Source organism: Magnolia sinica, chromosome 15, assembly GCF_029962835.1.
Source record: "Magnolia sinica isolate HGM2019 chromosome 15, MsV1, whole genome shotgun sequence".
NCBI lineage: Eukaryota > Viridiplantae > Streptophyta > Magnoliopsida > Magnoliales > Magnoliaceae > Magnolia > Magnolia sinica.
In genome coordinates this window covers 16538132-16557063 of record NC_080587.1, presented here as the reverse complement: position 1 = coordinate 16557063, position 18932 = coordinate 16538132, and the positions used below count along the sequence as shown (strand labels likewise).

Genomic DNA, 18932 nt, shown 5'->3' with positions numbered 1-18932 from the left:
ATACCGTAGTTTTTATTTTCTATCCAATCCATTCATTTAATGTGAATCATCACGATGATATAAATAAAAATAATATTATTATTTTAAAATTTAGTTGGGCCTCATCAGGTCAATTTATGGGTTCAGGGAAAAAAATGTTGGGAGTGGACCACTAGAGTATTAAACCATCATGATTTTTTGAATATGGAACTAAAATTGGATTATATACGTTAAGGACGGACTGGATTTTATTCAATATAATAGGTTTCTTCCAAGTTAGTGAAACTAACCCTGGTTCGTACATAGCGCGTGGGACCCAAGTGTTTTCCTTTTTACATGGATAAGGGCGGGAGCGACGAGTCGCCTCTTCAAACTCTCTCTCATTCTCTCTCTTCATGGCTACCGCTTCAGCAACTCCCATTTTCTCCGCTCTGAAAATCTCTTCCTCTTCTTTTTCCAAACCCCTCTACATCCCTTCAAATCCCCCCAAAATCTCCGGCGAATGGCATCAAAATCTCCCCTACAGACGAGAATTTCTCAAGGGAATCGCTCTAATCTCCATACTTCCCATCGTCCCCTCAATCGCCGAAGCTCGAGAGGTCGAGGTTGGCTCTTACCTGCCTACCTCACCGTCCGATCCATCTTTCGTGCTCTTCAAGGCCACTCCAAAGGATACTCCCGCGCTTCGTGCAGGTACCGGCATTTCCCTCTTCCCTCCTTTTCCCCGCATTTCATTATAAGATCAATTTGGTAATTTATTATGATCACGACCGTCCAAATTGTGGGCCGCTTTGTGGATGGTGCGTTAGTTGCCCCGCATTTCACTATAAGGTCAATTTCGTTATCCGTGATCAAGACCGTCGAAATTGTGGGCCGATTTGTGGATGGTGCGATAGCCCGGGAATGGAATCGATTGGATAATCTTGATCCCTACCGTCAAATTTCGCCTATGGAATTAGGATTCCTGGGGATTTTGTTTTAATTGCCCTCGGCGACATCCATCGATTGGGCAGTGGGGTTCATCTGATCAGTGTGGTTTTTGGATGATGGTCCATCCACAGTTGGGCCTGCAATTTAAGTGGTCTGGATTGACGTGAATGTTCACGTTCTGTATTGTGGATATGTCGCTTAGGTCACTAATTTTCAATGTGTAGCATGCTCACACCTTAGTCTAGTATTCTTCACACCTCCACCATATATGAGGTTATCTTGTTTGATTGCATCTGTCAAACTGGTGGACCTATAGTTGCATGAAGCATGAAGTGACGAGGAAATGGATTTCGGTGCGGAAGTGTCTATTTCAAAATGGTAGCGAGTATAAACAGCTAGGACACTTGAGCAGAGTTTGAGTCTGAAGCACTATCCGAAGTGGAAGTGGAACCTGGTTAGAAGGATTGTGCAACTATAAACCCCATGTTTCTCACCATGCATGGACCATTGTTCAAAATTTCCACTGATTGGAGGATTCGGTGCAGCCGGCGAGCATAGCCTACAAGTGAATAGTGAAAGCTAAATGGGCAACAGTGCACATTCTACACTTAAAAAAGTCTATTAAGTGGGCGGTTGGGTGTGTGTTGGTTCCTTCATTGTTTTATAAGCTTAAGGAGATGCTTCCTTTGTCAGTTTGCGTGTCGAAGTTTATGGATGCTACCAGGCTGTTGAGATCGAACAAAATCTCCAGTGGAAGTCCCCACCTTGAGGGAGGGGGGCAAGGGAGGATGAAGCGGGCTGTTAGGATCGTCTGGTCCATTGCATACATATAGTCTTTATGTGTTTATGCTTCAAAACTTTCCTAATCTAAATGTGCTTCTAACTGCCTTTACTTGTCAAACAAATTTCATAAAAGGAAAAGGAAACTTCCACTAAATTGAGGCACTTGGAAACTGATATGCTATTTCTACTTAACTGTGTCCGGTGTGACCATATGGTGCAGGTGGTCCCCAGGTTGGACTATATAATCATCCAACTGGTCCCATGGGCCCCAACCCTATGCAATCTTGATAGTACTCTCCATTTATTAGCAACTTCTAGTATCCTTTTCTTGTTCTTCACAGAACCACAATATGCAGTAGTAAATGCCAATCCAAAATGCACCCTAACCCCATTCTTGAAACATGTTTTCTTGAGTGTTGACAAACTTCTGCCTGTCTTGTTGAGAGACTACTTCCTCTCAGATCACTCCTTCACCCTATATATGTGGGCCATTGGTAGCTGCCAGTACACATGCAACATGCAATGGATGTTCCTTGTCTGCTGGCTTGACAAACAGCAAAAGAGCAAAAGTCGTTAAGGTGCCTCCTGGCCATGTCCATTACAGTGTTCAATTCTCTCATTACAACAAAATCTATAATCCCCAATAATAAGCCCCTTCGGGGGGAGGAGAAATGGTAGCCTTTCTATTCCCTCGATTCTCCATATCCAATCCATATGCATATACATGTCCTATAGCCAGTTTACCAAGTGATTGAGACCATGGTGGAAGAGTTGGATCCACTAGAAGCTTCCCTTGAGTTTCATTTTATCAAACTGTACCTCACTCAGATCAGACGAGTCAATTTCTTCATAGTTGTCTACCATAAACAGAATCAATCTTGGATAGCTTTCGGGTCTAGCTTTTTGTAGAAACATGAACCTCCACAGAAACACTCACACACACACACACACACACACACACACACGCGCACACACTTCAATCTTACTTGCATGTTCCTTCTAACAAGGTGCCGCTTCCACCTCAACTCATGCTCCCTTGCTGTTTATATTGCTAACATTTTTAAACAGATGCCTCCCTGCTTTCCCATCAGAATATGTTGCTGTTTCGCTTCACGTTCGTTACAACTGTAACTCAGATCCACATCACAATGATCATCATGCATACCGTAGTGATGATAAAGTAAATAACGGAAGTTCAGCATCACATCCCTATTTTGACATTTGTGATTGATGTTTGGAGTGGGACTGACATCTAGTAGGATTGATCAGCCCATAATGCCTGTGGCATATTCTTCTTTATCAGTGTATTAACCATTGAATGAGTAAGAGAGGTACTACTTTCAACATGACCTGCCAATTGGAATGAAAATCCATTTACTCGAGGGTCATGATTATTCTTGTCATGGGATTTCTTATGGTTGTCCCATATAACATTTATATGACCTGAGATGCACTATAATTGGTGCATCATCTCCTTAAACATATCATCTCATTGCGCCTCTGTCATTCTAAGCGTGAAAGATGTCCAACTATGACCTTAATCCTCCCCACTCCCCATTCAAAGTGAGATTTTGCTCCTCTCACCCACCTTGCCTGCCCGCATTTAATTCAGTGAGATGAGACTTGATGACTGGTACAGTGAGATAACAAGGATCCTTGGACATGCCTGGCATGCTCAGATCCTCAAACAACTGAAGTACAAGTTGGATACTCCTTTTTTTTCTTTTTTGCTTTTTTTCTTTTTTACTGGAAAGACAAGTTGGATACTCAGATACTAGGATAGAGGATGTACCTTACCTAAGACTTGAACTCTAGATTTATTAGGTGCTTGCAGTTTGAAGTGAATAGAAACAATTGGGATAAGCCTAATGTTAGGATATTGTTGGGGAAATTATTATTATTTTAATTGATGACGGCAGGGTGTTCCTGCCCCCTTTTAAGGCAGGACTAATCCCTGCATATGCACGCAACACCTGCAAACCACGTGCATCGGGTAAAGCACGGGGACGGGAATTGAACTTGCTTCTGTGGGGAGAAAACACACGACACTAGCCATTCGCCCAAACCCTGGGTGGGTTGGGGAAATACTTTAACATTATTACGGTTGAGTTTTTAAGTTTAAAGCAATAATTCTGTACCCTTTTGAGAAAATGTGATTTAGACACATCCTTTCTATGACCGATACTTGTACTCGGACCTGTACCTGCATGTATACTCAGGTAAGATAGCCTTCGCTCTCATTCGCATGGTAGTCATGTTAAGCCGTATGATGTTGAACGTCCCAGATGGTGATGACATAGGGCGTTGTTATGCAGTGAACATGTTTTAGACTGTTACTCGGATGACAATCACTGAGGTCTATATGAACACTGTATAAGTCAAAATCAATGAATCAACCTCTTGGGACTTATCTTGTCTCCTTCTCCCACCCTTCTCCATTGCCAGCCCATCTTAGCACATTTGATGCCTGAATTCCTTCCCTTTGAGGGCCTCTCTTGGAATGGTTGGTAAAAGTTTTGTTCGGTATAGATATGATGGCAATATCACGTGCAGACTGGATGTTAGGTTGCATTGCTTTACTTCTACTAGTTGATATTCCCTTTAACTGATTAATGTTGACTCATCTCCCTGTTTAGGAATTTATTCCTGCTACATAAGTTGTTGTTCGATGTTCAATCATACTTAATTTTAGCCTGCAGCACTTTTTGGAATTGCACCCTGTCAGCATATGTCTGTGTCAACTTGTCAGATACTCCTTTACAGGGATCAAATCAAACAGTATCATGTCATCGTCATCATCATAGCCTTGACATCACTCCTATATAAGACTTGCTGTTTTTAATTGTCATTATCATTTATTTTGGGATATATTATTACATGTAAAGAATTGATTTTTAGGTTTATTAGTATCATTATCTATCTGTTGGAATCTTTTAACATGTAAACAAGCAAAATACAGTATTAAAATATATTTATTACTTTCATATTTGTACAGATGTGAGGCAAATTTAACTTTTAAAAGCCACTGTCCAACACCCTGTATGCATGCATGACATCGACAGACATGTTTGTGTTCAAGTTGCATTGAGTGCTCGTTGTTATGTACTATTATTCTCTTCTTGCTGTTTATGATGTTAATTCTTCTGATTTTTCATTGCTTTAGCCTATCACACCTTTCTATACATAGCTGGTTTATTTCACTATCAGCTGATGGGTTTTCTTTTTCCTTACAAATATCCACATCTGATTGTTCTGCTTCCATGCCTTCAAATGTGAGAGCTTATTAATGAGTCTTAGCTGGTTTCTGATCGCCATTGTCATTTTTAGCAAATTGCAATTGCACAGTACACTCCATACCTATCTTCAAGAAATTCAACCGAACTAGTCAAGAATGATTGCTAGATTAGGACTCTTTTTACCCCATCTATTGTATACAAATTTCATGGTTATTGCCTTTGATTATTGAAGTATCCAATATTCCATCATCATCATTGTCCAGGAGTTCTCATTGATTCCAGTAATTTTGCCTATTAATGGCCATATCTTCACTTCCTTCTAAAGGATTACAATGAAACTCTGTTCATAGTTGCATTTCCCAATACTCCCATGACTATAATGAATGCTTTGGAATCTTTGCATTGCATTTCCCATCCATTTTTTTGGACCACGTTTGAATTGAGTGGTTAGAATAGTCTGGTCAGCCTTTTTGGCCATGTCGCATATATGGTGTGGCTTGGCTGATGAGTGATCTGGATATTTTTATTTTGCATGTTTGCCACATGTCCCCATGTACAACCAATCCACTTTTCGGCCTATTTGCTCAAGGTTCTATGCCATGTAGGAAATGTGCAGCCCTATCAGTTCATCCTCCCACCTACTTGGAAACAGACACGTGTTGCTAACATCTTATCTGGAAACTACTGCCAACCCAAGTGTGCCGAACCATGGGTGGAGGTGAAATTTGAAGATGAAAAGCAAGGCAAAGTTCAGGTGGTAGCTTCTCCATTGATACGTCTGACTAACAAGCCCAATGCTAGCATTGAAGAAATTGGAAGCCCTGAAAAGCTGATTGCCTCCCTTGGCCCCTTTGTGACTGGGAACACATACGATTCTGACGAGCTCCTTGAAATTTCAGTGGAAAAACTTGGTGACCAAACGGTAAGATACCTTGTAGTCGTACCCGTATTCTCTCTTTTTTCTTATTCAGATCCTTTCTGCCTTGTTACTCTTATTGCTGTTGGTAGTTTAAATATGAAATTCAGAAACTCTATCATTAGGAAAGCTTTCTTAGCGGAATGATCACATGGAGTCGACCCCACCCCACCCCAATTAATGTAGAGTCGATGTAAATCGGGACGTGGATAGTCCATTGACAGCTTGGGACCTTCCATTAGATGCAACATATGTTTCATGGACTACCATGACCAAAAAAAAAAAATCACACCAGCTAGACCATTCTAACAATATGATCAACAGCCTAATAAATGGACGGCCAAGATCATTTATCTAAAGATAGGTCCAATCAACAATTTGATTCATTTATTTGGTGGGGCTCATCACGGATTGCTTATGGTTCCATAGCATTGCTTTCATCAGGTCATCCTAACCATCCCATTCGTGGCTTGGACATGAATGTCTATAAAAAAGGAGGCCCTCTTACGAATTGATTTGATCATCTGATTGAATTTTTTTTCTTGATATCCCCTGAAATGTATGTTGCACCTCATAGATTGGCTGGATTGGTTGGTCGGGTGTTCAAGTGTCCAGATCGAACTCGACTCCACCATAGTTGCAATCAGCTAGGGAACATAAATCAATGTTCCTCTTTTATTTAGGCTCTTGGAAACTGTCCATGGCAGAGGGTCACATTGACACCACTCATATGCCAACACTATCCCACCTAGTTTTGAACCCTAACTAGGGGTGCAGCTTGGGTGGGTTGGGTCGGGTTGGGTTGAGGATCTACCCAAGCCGAACCCAACTTCAAGAGTCAGCCTGAGGCCTGACCTGACCCTAGACCTTATCCAATCTACCTAGCCCAATCCTAACCCAAGGCATTGAATATTCAACCATAACACAATTTGAGTTGGGTCAGGTTAGATTGTGTTAGATCAGGTTGAGTCAGGTTAGCAAACTTGCGAATAGTAAACTAACACATAAAATCAAATATCTAACCATCAAATAATATCTTTGAAGTGATACCTATAAGTACAAAAATAAGACTTGCAGAATAAAGTCTATAATCACCACTCATAAAAAAATTAAAAAAATAAAGAAATAGATGAAGAAAAATTCATTGATGTTTAGATACACTATTCAAAAGACATCGAATCACTCAGCATGTGGGCCCAAGTTAATGTTGATCATGAACTGTTTTCCATGCATGGATGGTTCTCATCTCAAACACTATATATAGCATAGAGTGCATAGTAAGAACAATTGCATTCATGAACCATATTTGCCATTCAAATTGTGATTTTTTGTTTACATAATTTATATTATTCGTAACTCATCATGTATTAGTAATGCATAGAAGGCCAGGTTGCTTGAGGCCTCAACCCAAGCCCAACCCACCTGAGTTAGGTTGGGATTTTTAACCCAAGCCCAACACAACCTAAGCTAAAGGTTTTGAGTTGGGTTAGTCAAGTTCAATTGATTAACCCAAGTTGCACCCCTACCTCAGCCCTACCATTACATTCATGCCCCAAAGTGGGAACAGGCTTAGTAGGGTCATGGAAGGGCAGCTGCCAAGCAAACTGCTGAGCATGAAGGCATACAAATGCACCATTATCGAAATAATAATAAGGGGTGGTTTGGCACTACGGATTTGAGTGTATTCCTAATCCATTAGTCGTTTGGTAAGGGTGGATTAGAGGGTATTCCAAATCCATGGGATTTCAAATCCTCACTTTTGGTGACTTTTGGAATCCCTCCCTTTTGCTTGGATTACAAATCATATCCATTTTTTGCTCATTTTTAATGGCAAGAGAGTCACATGTGTAACATATCTGTCACTAGGCTACTAATCTATTGTACATGTGGCCCGTTGATGATATCCCAAAATAGTCAAATTATCAACTGCATCACTAAAATTACATCAATAGAATGATTTGGGCAGTCCAAACATTGGCCATGTAAATCAACAGTTAAGAAATGTTAGTTAGTCACTCAGTAGTCATCCTTTGCTTGTGGCCCATCTAAGGCTTGGAATTTCATCATTTTTTTATTTTATTTTTTTATTTTATCAAAGTATGTAATTCAGTGGGCTTATTACAATCATTGTGTCAAACATTATATATTTACATTGATTAGGGATATTAAAGTTGATTTAGTAATTAAATTCAAACTCCTGTAAATATACTACACAATTTAAGTAAATAGGTATTTTTGGATTACAGGGGATTCTGATTCCATAGTGCCAAACACAACCAGAGGATTATAAATCTAGGGTATTTCAAATCCAGGGGATTTCTAGTCCGGGATTTCCAAATCCACGGTGCCAAATGACACCTAAATGACATGTTCAAGTAGCTAGTTGTAGGCCAAGTTTTAAATATCGACGATATTGGCCAATATATCCCACGATATATCCTGTATCCCACTTGTGCGATACGAAACGCCGATATATCCCACATGTTCAATCTGGTCAGCATTTTCAATTTCCGATCCTTTTTTTTTTTTTTTTGAAATTATATTAAATCAGTGTCAAGTGGTTATAAATCCATTGGTTCTTCATGTTTTGCATGAAAAATCATGGAGTTGAAGCTTTGATTTTGATATCCATTGGTTCTTCATGTTCTCTATGTTTTTCCAAAATTTCCTTCAACCTGCTATCAATTGAGACTAATTTTGAAGTATTTGATGAAATGATCATCACATACACTAATTTCAAAATTGGAGAGTAGGAGGTCCGATTTGGAGAAATTTGGAAAAATAAGAAATAAAATTTCCCCAGTTTCTCTCAAATTGCTTGCAATGTTGCACTCCAAACATGAAATCAAGCATGTATGAGAGCTGATCTACTGATTTGTTAAGTCCTTGTTAATTTTTGGAAAATAGAAATAATTTTTTAATTAAAAAAAAAAAAAAAAAATTAAAATATTTTTTAAAAAAATTTCTCTTCAACCAACTGTCAATTAAGACTAATTTCGAAGTATTTAGGAGTGTTTGATAAAATGATAATCACATACACTACAAATGTTATGCATTCAATTTGAATATAGTTGCATTAATTTAGTCAAACAATACATAGCTTAGGACCCTATACAAAGGAAACCTATTACGTGCAATTTATTTTTGAGATGTTATGATTTAAAAGCATGTATTAAAGTCTTTTTTAACAATCCCTAAAGTTTCATTGAAAAATTCAACCATTTTCCCTATGTTTCCCTATGTTTTTTTCCAAAAAGTGCGATAAATTACCCGATGCAAACGATATATCCTGTGTGATAACCGATACACATCCGTATCCCAAGGATGCGATACGTAACATGATACCGATATTTCGAACACTGGTTGTAGGCAATAGTAGGGGCCACCAATACATGTTAACAAGCACAACTCACCAACCAGATCATGCTAACACTGCCCTTGAGTCTCACTATAGTGCATTACCTAGAAAAGGTCATTTTCAATAGTTAAGGTCTCCAACATGCATTGTTTGAGACCTTTTTAGCAGGGTTGTGGCCCAAGGGATGATCTCAACAATCCCTCTTCGGTTTTCGGCTCTGCTAGATTTGTTGTGGTCCATTGGAGAGCGTGCCTTTCTTAGCTCCTCAGTTGTGGGGCAGTTGGGCTTTCGGGCCTGTTTGTGCGTTTCTTTTTCTTTTTTCTCATATTCTTTCGGCTTTGCCGCTTTTTAATAAATTGTCACCTGTTTCCAAAAAAAAATATGTAGTGCCAGACAAACTCTTTTACCAAGGTTATTGATGTATATTTCTGACTTCCCTTGCCTACATTATTACACCTATTACACCAACCAGAGGCTGCTCACCTTGAAGACAAACATTATGAATTCTTATCATGGCCACTACTAAGGCTACTTGCTCAAGTAGGATTTCAGTTCTTACTTTCACCATATGTTCAGCAGCAAGATCTGAGTGTTCATCGAACAAGTACCCTTGTTTACATCCTCTGGTGCCAAAATAGGTTGGTCCCTACATCAGGTTGGCCATGCATTTACATAGGATGTGAAGCCTTGGTCATTTATTTCCAACTGTCCATTTTTGTACATGATCGTCCTAATTCTTGAGCCTTGGCAATGTACATGTGGGACGACCTAATGAGCTGCCTTGATTTCTCTAGGTAGATGATGCTCAGTTCTCTTAGTAATGTTCATATTTCTCGATTAGCATATATGGCACATTGGGATGGAAAAAATCATACATGAATGCACAATTATGTTAGGATTTTCATCTTCTGTACTAACCAAAATTGTATTTCTTTTTAGCATTATTGGACTGTTTGGTAAGGGTACATGAATTGTGAAATCATGATTTGTTCGTGCCTTTTTTTTTTTGGCTATACCAAAATTGCAATTTCTTACATGAGAACTGCTAGTTCCACTTCTCACCTGGTTTAGCAAGGAGAAACATAGAATTGTGTACGAGATAGCCACTTTGCCTGGCTATCTTTTTGATGTTACGCCTTCCACCACGCATTATCTATTTTGACTTCTTCTTCTTCTTCTTTTTTTTTGAAATTCGGTTGATTGTGGACCCTTTTCGTGTTTTTCTTTCTTAACATCTATCAGCTTCCCACCAATTTCAGGGTTTGGATTTTCCAATCTTTGATTTTTGGTGCATCAGCCATCGCTGTCCACTACGTGTGTCAATGGGTTGGAGCCAGCCAGTTGGGTTATCGGGCTTGGCCCGTCACAGGTCGAGCTCGGGTCTAAAAGTTTGAGCCTGATTAGTAATCAAGCCTGGTTTGTGTCAAGTTCATTGCTCTGGTGGCTCAGGCTACGTTGGGCCTGCACCATGATAATTCATATGTATATATGAATTACATACCAACAATATACATGTAGAAAATTCTTAACAAGCTGGGCTCTTTTGTGACAAACTTTTAATTGGATGAGGCGTAGGCCTTGAAGTTGTCCCGTTCTAGATTCGGGTAGGGTTCTTGCTTGGGATTATATTTCCTCAACCACCCTAGGCCTGGTTTATTGACGTCCCTACTATCTATGGTGAGGCTATCATATCTAGAGCTTGGATCATTGAACTTGGGTCCCACTTGTTCAAACTGAAAACCGGAATATAGTGTACAAAATCTACTAGGTGGTTTAAACAATATATACTTGGGGCCCTTTTTGAGGGTTCAGATCATTGAACTTGGGTGTCAAGCATTATATATGTAGGGCCCATGTTTCCATTATCAAACTGTTAGTGTATAGAGCCCCATCGTGGATGGCCATGCTCCAATATCTAGTAGATGATGTAGTAAGACATCTGATGCTTATTTGCGGGATCCTTCTAACTAGGTGCTGCTCCCACTTCAAATCACACCTTGGATTCACATGCTCCCATTGCTGCTTCCTAGCCTTTGTATACTTTGACAACATTTTGACACAAAACACTTCCCTTCTCTCACACCCAAATCTGTTGTTGCTTTATTTCATTCTTCTTATAACTATAGTTTGAAGTAACACGCAACGCCTTTGATTGTATTTCTCCATTCTAAAAGAAAAATATAAAACATCTCTAATAAATTTAAGATCTTCTTGGTGCATGCAGTACTACAAATATGTGCTCGAGACTCCATTGGCCTTGACGGGTTCACACAATCTCGCGAAGGCAACTGCAAAGGGAAACACGGTCATCTTATTTGTGGCGAGTGCCAACGAAAAGCAATGGTCGACCTCTCAGAAAACTCTCAAAGCCATATTGGATTCTTTTCAAGTGTAATTGTCAAACAAAAACTGTTCCTCATTGATTCATTTATTTTCCATACACATAATATCAGCATGTCTAGCATATGATTTGTTGCAGTTCAATAGTATGCTTTGGATGTAGAGAGGGAGCGAGCATGAGTAAGATACAGATCGCAACAAAAATAATTCTGTGTTTGGATCTACACATGAATTAAATTGTAAAACACCAGTTTTTTTTTTTAAAGAGGGGATGACAAAATAAATGATGTTTCTTAGTTTTCATGATGAGGAAGTAGTCCTCAAATTGCACCAACATTTTGTCCAAGTCCCACTTTAAAGTAATGTAATTGCAATTTGGAGCTCAGAGCCTCAATATGAATGCTAAAGAGATTTCAATTATTCGATCCATAACTACATTTCCCCTAGATAGCATGTGCTCATTCAGACTGAGATTCACAAGAAAATCAAGTACATTTTAAAAAAAAAAAAATTTAACACATGCACACACACCCCCCACACTTACGCCTTAGTGGGATTTCACCACCTATGGATGCTCGAACCCTTGACCGGGTGTTGAAACTCCTGAGAGTCTACCACCGGAGCAAGAGTAAGGATCCAGCAAATCAATTACATTTATTTCTGCCCAACTAATTTTAAAATCTTTAGATAAGCGTCCCTCCATTGTTATAGCTTTGCATTTACCCACTCGTTTCATCCATCAAAACTATGTTTTCCACACACACACGCTCACACATTAACTAGTAAATGCCTCCTTAACTAGTTCATAACCAATGTAAAAAAAAACATTGGTGCAAGCTCAATGAAAACCCTTTGTACAAGCTTGCAGTAATTGGAAATTCACTTGTCTTTCCACTAGTAGTCCTCCCAATTGTTACTGCTCCCTCGTACATATCTTTAATCATGCCAATATATCCTATTAAAACTCATTTCTTTCTCAATACCTAGTAGTTTAACTCTTTAGTGACACTACCTTATGTTTTCTTTGAGTCAATAATAACCATGTGCAGATCCTTCCTCTACCTGGCTTCTAAGTAGGAAAATATCCTCAACGGTCATCTTTCTTGGCGTGAAACCAAATTGACTTTTGATATATTTGTCTCATGCCTCAATCTTTGCTCAACCACTCTCCAAAAGTTTTAATAAGTTTAATCCCACAAAAGTTGGTGCATCTTTGTATGTCACTTTTATTATAATAAATGGGTAGCATGGTACTTTTCTTTCACTCGTCAGGTATCTTCTTTGATCTTACAATTTTGTTGAACAACTCTGTCAGTTAAAATAAACCAAATAAACTAATATCTCCCATAGTACTTACAAACCTCTATTGGTATACCGTCTGGTCAAAATACCTTTTCTGATTTCATTTTTTCAAAGCTTCTTTCAATTCAGGTATCATAGTCCTACGAAAGTATATATGGCCTCCAGCCTCATTTGAAGCAATGATTCCTTCTATCGTTGAGCTCTTAGAGTGTTTGTCATGTGACAAGTTCTCGAAATAGGTTCTCCCCCTCTTTGATTTCATCGTCCTTAACCAGTACCCTCTAATCATCGATCTTAATGCATCTTATATGATCTAAATTTCTACCCTTCCTCTCTCTCATTTTTGCAAGTTTGGGGATATCTTTCTCACCTTCTATCATCATCAATCTATTGTTAAGATCATCATGAACCTAAATTTAGCCTCACTACTTTCTTAGCATGCTTTTTGGCATTTTATATTGTTACTAAAAAAAATTAATAATAATAATAATCATTTCTAGTTTTTCGTCAAGCTTTGAAACATGAACGTTTCTTGCTAAAAGGCTGTTGTGCATCATCATTCCACCACCAATGCTCCGTATATAAGTTGATTTTCCTTATAGATCCTCCAAAACATTTTTTCATCATTTTAATGCACGTGGCCATCTCATTCCGCATAACATTTAACTTTTTAGATATTCCACTTTCCTTCTTCCATCAATTTATAACCAAATAATGTTGTTTTCTCGTAAATTCCACACCTCATTCTTGGACACCTATTAATTTCACTCAATTTCTTCCATCTTTTAAGTGCAAATATCCATAATGGTTAACTTATGTTACATAGACAAATTTTCCTAGTATAACCATGCAATCTCTATATATTAATCATTATCTTCCTAAGCAGAAAGAAATTTATCGGGCTAATATATGGCTATAACAATCAGTACCAGTTTATATTTTTCCTAGCTATGGATCAAATGGTTAGGACCATCCAGTCTAAGGGGGCGTTTGGCGCAGAGTATTAGATGGGATTAGGTGGGAAGATAGAATTGCATTTGGTCCCGTGCAATTCCATCTAGCATTTGGAGAGGATAGGAAAGGTTAGGATTAGGTGGGAGGTAATTGCATTTAGTCCCATGTAATTGCATTTGGTCCCATGCTGAATTTTCGTGGATTTTGAAATCCACTACCCATGTGGGCCCCACATCGATGCATGCGTTTATCCATGCCGTCCATCCATATACACCGTTTACATGTGACATTCTAGTTATATATGTGTATAAGTGAACAACATCCATTTTGAATTTGGTCCCTTGATTATAATTCATGGTCCACCAAACATGATTTTGCTTAATTGTTTTCCTGTAGCAAAAATTTTATCCCAAACATGGGATTGGATGACTACAATACCATGATATTACCAGACATACAATCATTGTGGAATAATGATGTTAATCCCATCTAATACCATTCAATTCCACAGACCAAACATGCCCTAAGTGATTTTTTGGGAGGGATTGACCTTCAAGGGCTGGACGCACGTGGAGGGTTCAATCACTAACCAGACCCTTTCTAATGTAAAAAACATGGACCATATATTTCCTATGCATTAATCAAATGGTTAGAATCATCATATCTCAATGATGATGAAAGAGATGAGCAATTGTATAATTAACTTGGAACATGAAGTTTTAAAGCCAATGGTTAGCATCACCCGACCCGATTAATGTTTAACAAGGTGGACAATTAAAGTGGGCCCAACATGATGGACAAGTATAAGACATTTTTCCTAATATAATAAATATGGATCATCAGTTTCCTAGCTATTGATCAGATGGTTATGATCAAAATTAATGTGTTTTTTTCAGGGCTAGATAATAAAAGGTGTCCCAGATAATAGACAATTTACATAAAGATTGATACTTATCTATTATAATCATTACATATTGTTTATTTTCATAGTTGATTGGATGATTAGGATTGTCCAAACAAAGTGATATTTTGGAGGCATCCTCTTCATTATGGATCGTTTATTTCCGTAGTTGTTGATTGGATTATTAGGCTTAAGTGGAGAGTTCCATAAATCCAAACAATTGTCCAGTTCCCCTCCTATGGGACTAGAGGTGTACATGGTACATGAGTTGAACCGAGTCGAGCTGGGCACGGCTCGACTCGGCTCGGCCACTTGCTTGCTGACCCCAGCTCAAACTCAGCTCGGCTCGGTCTTCGAGCCTGACTAGCCAGCTTGGCCTGGTTCGGTCAGTAGCTTGGCCCGGTTCAAGTCAAGTTCGCCTGTGCAACATTTTCACAAACACATGGACTGCACTTTCAAATTCTCACTATACATAAAATAGTAGCAACGGTTTTACAGGTATTTCATTAAACACCTTGTAAGCAACATCAAAATGGATATTTGTTTCATATACATACCTTCCTTGCCACTAGCCACACTTCGTTGAGTCATTTCATCAAACACTCGGTGAGCAACATCAATATCAAAGTAACCGAGTCACCGAACTGGTTCGATCTGAGTTTGATTCGAGTTGGGTTCGATCTGAGTCAAGTCATGCTCGGGCAAGCTCGAACTTGGTTCGAAATTTTTTCGAGCTCAAAAAATCAGCTTGACTCGGCTCGAACTCAGTTTCGAACTGAGTCAAATCGAGCTTTTTCGAGTCGAGTCGAGCGAGCTAACCAAGCTAACTCGGTTCGTGTACAGCCCTATATGGGACCTAAACTGCAGGTAACCTGCATTCCCCAACATTGGATAGCCCATGGTGCTGAAATCGGACCAATCATACCTCCAGCAGCCATCCATTAGATTGCCATCAATTCATGGATAGGATCGTCCCCAGCCATAGAGGAACATTGGGTGGAGAGTGGACAGAGACAATTCACCGTAGGGCAACAACCATCACATTCTTGGGGCTCACATATAACCATAGTTCAAAAACTCTAAACTCAGACTCAGCTCGATATCCAGACACGTTGGATGGACTCAGAGACTTGGAGGCCGTTTAGCATCTCTACGAATAAAAACATATTTACTTATTCTAAAAAATTAAGTTTTTATTTACGAAATACTGTTTGGTAAAACCCTCATTTTAGAGTTTATATTTTTTTTAACTAGCCAAAAAGCTCCCTGAAAAAATAAGTGACAGGGAGGTCACTTTTTCTTTTAGAGTTTATTTAGCTTAATCAAGTAGACATTTTTTTAAATTAATTTTTGAAAAGGTTTGCCTTTAAAAATTTTAAATAATTCCATCTTACCTTTCTCTCTTTTCTTTAAAATCTCTCTAAGGTGGACCCACGTGATGAGCAACCCATATTAAGGGTGGGCTCCACATGATGAATGGGCCACATTAAGGTGGGCTCACATGATGCATGGTCACATCAAATGTGGGCCCCACATGATGGATGCCCCACATCAAAGCGTGGCCGCACATGATGGACAACCCACATCAAAGGTGGGACCCATATGATGGATGGTGAGCATTGAAGGTGGAACCACATAATAAAAGGTTGACATTAAAGGTGAGCCCACATGATGAATGACCCATATTGAAGGTTGGGCTCCACATGATGGATAGTCCGACCCACATGATGGATCGCCCACATCAAAATGTAGCCCTACATGATAGACTATCCACATCAAGTGGGCCCCACATGATCGACAGTCCATAGAAAAGATGGGACCCACATGATGGATGGTGGATCTGAGGTGGGTTCGCATGATGAATGACCAGAGATCGGTTTTTGCATACCCTTTTGACGCACAAAGGAGAAGTGGGAGAGCCAGTCAAGGGTAACCAGAAACTGGTCAGAAAGGGAGGACCTCCCATTAGACCAAGAGTATTTAACAATCCCCCATCGGGAGGTCCAACATCCCATTTTTGGCAACCCATTCAGAGAACACTATTCGATTTCGAGATATCAGAGTCATCGAGCTTTTCGAACGAGAAATGAATTAAAGTCTCCTCTAACAACCCAAGGCAACTGCCATCTATTGGGAACCAAAGATAGTTCTGCCCAGAAGAAAGGCCAAGGGGGAGTGGAAGGCCCGTAAACCCCCAAGGATATCCAACGAAACACGGATTTTTCTGGGAAAACAACATTAATTGAGAACATCCCCACCCAACTGTCTTCCATGGATCTAGAAGAGGAATCCCAGATATGAAGAATTCTTCCAGCAGATCCTATCGAGTCAAGCGCAATCCAATCAATACCTTTCTTTCTCCAGATGGATCTAACCTATTGAGTCTGTGTGGCCATTTCCTCTCGCCATCTAGCTGACACTTTCGATATGTAGTCGAGTGGGCAGGTGCTCATGGCAGAGATCCTGACGGAGGGTTCGCACGTGGGAGCCGAAGGATTTGGTAGTTCGCCAGGCACCAGAGAAGGTGGTGCCGTGGATGGCAGTGAAACAACATCCCAGCTCGTCATCTGTGTCTGATTGCTCCACCACCCTCAAAGAAGGCTGATTGTCCATGAAAACAGGGATGGGTATCCCCCACGTTAACCCTTACCATTTGAGGGATAAGAATCGTCCTCTTCACCCCGATATAGAGTCTAACAAAATGAAGTTCCTCCCAATTGACAATTGCTTGGTCCACCTGCACCAGTTCACCGAAAGAAGAAACTAAAGCAGTGAAAAACTCAACAGACCAGAGTTCACGAGGAACATGAGGGAAGACAAGCATCTTCCTCACCAAAACAAGACCAATCTGACCATTTCCTCATCCCTTCCATTGGGCCAACTCTATTCGAGTTAGTCACCAAGATGAAATTGTGGATCGAGGAAAATGGCTGGAAAGAAACCAATATGTTAGCCGGGAGTAGAGAACAATGGGTAAAGTCAGCCTGTCAGAGCCCACAGAAGAATTGGAACCACCAGGAAAAGACTGCGAGAAATCAGGACGAAGGCAGACCACCCCCGACCATTGGAAATTATCCATAGCTGATTTGAGGAAAGCGTCAGAAGCGTTAATGACCAGATCCCCCTTATCGTACGTCAACGCCCAGCAACCTGAAGGGGGGCATGCTCCTCCTGAACCAAATGAGGAGAATCCTCCGAGGGTGGAGGTGGGAGAACGGAAGTGAGAGGGGATTCAGACAGGATGGGGGGAATAGGAGAGGAAAGGATTGGCTGAGGAGAGGGAGGAGGAGAAGGGGGACAAGGTTCAACCCGAACCTCAATTGTTAACCTGAAGAAGTTGCCGCCCCCAAGAGGGTGTCCCTAAAGGTCAAACCATTACCAGGTGTGGGAAGAATCCCCGCCCCTACATTGAACAATGGGGATGAAGTGGCCAGAAGAGTGAACTGAACTTTGTTCGGATTCCATCTCAAAGGAACAGATGGTTGCACTCTGAGATCTGTGTTCATCTTTTTTGGGCCAAAATGCGCCACATTAACCTCAGCTCCTTTCCGTAGAAAACTTTTCCTTTTAACCCTTCCACCGCTTTAACAATATCTTCATCCGAGTCCATTCCGACGAAAGCAAAACCTCTGATGCAAGGAGATACACTTTCCTTTGGGATGACACGACCTTCCAAACATTACCAAACCTCCCAAATCTGTTGAAGTGAATATCCATCCAGTCCTCAGGGAAGTTGCTAAGGAAGAGAGTGTGGATAGGACACAAAGGCGGTCTCCGTTTGGACCTCAGAAGCTTGAAGATTTCTTTTTAGCTTTGTCCACTTTAACCCAATCTGTCTTCCACAAATCTCTCAAAATCGCGATGGCCTTTCCTCCTGCTGGAACCAATTTCGTCTCTGAGCCTTTGGATCCCCCCCTTTTTCGCTTCTTGGGGATTAGTTTTGTCGCCATGATTCTGTGTGATCCAGGGATCATTTATTTCACATTGAATCATACTCCCTAACAAAATCCCCATCCAGAGACGGGGTCCTCTACTGACGAGAGGAACAACTTCGAGAAGGTCCTTGTAACCCTGTCCTGAAGGATGCCCTCGAAGGTCTTGCACTAGATGTAGAGGTAGTCTTGTAAGTCGGTCTTCCTTTGTCATTCTCCACTCCTTCTCGGCAGGAATAAGCGTCCCTCGATCTGGATGATCGACTGGTCCTCTCCCTTTCTTTGGATCTGTTACCTTTGC

At 40.2% G+C, this 18932-nt stretch overlaps 1 protein-coding gene across 1 annotated transcript; it reads left to right on the top strand.

The window, feature by feature from the left end:
* The first annotated feature begins 346 nt into the window (after positions 1-346).
* Positions 347-11680, top strand: LOC131227498 (psbP domain-containing protein 6, chloroplastic). Its single transcript, XM_058223283.1, has 3 exons — positions 347-672; positions 5534-5850; positions 11427-11680. Exons 1-3 carry the CDS (start codon positions 375-377, stop codon positions 11595-11597), a joined length of 786 nt encoding a protein of 261 aa, XP_058079266.1. The 5' UTR covers positions 347-374; the 3' UTR covers positions 11598-11680.
* Positions 11681-18932: the final 7252 nt, after the last annotated feature.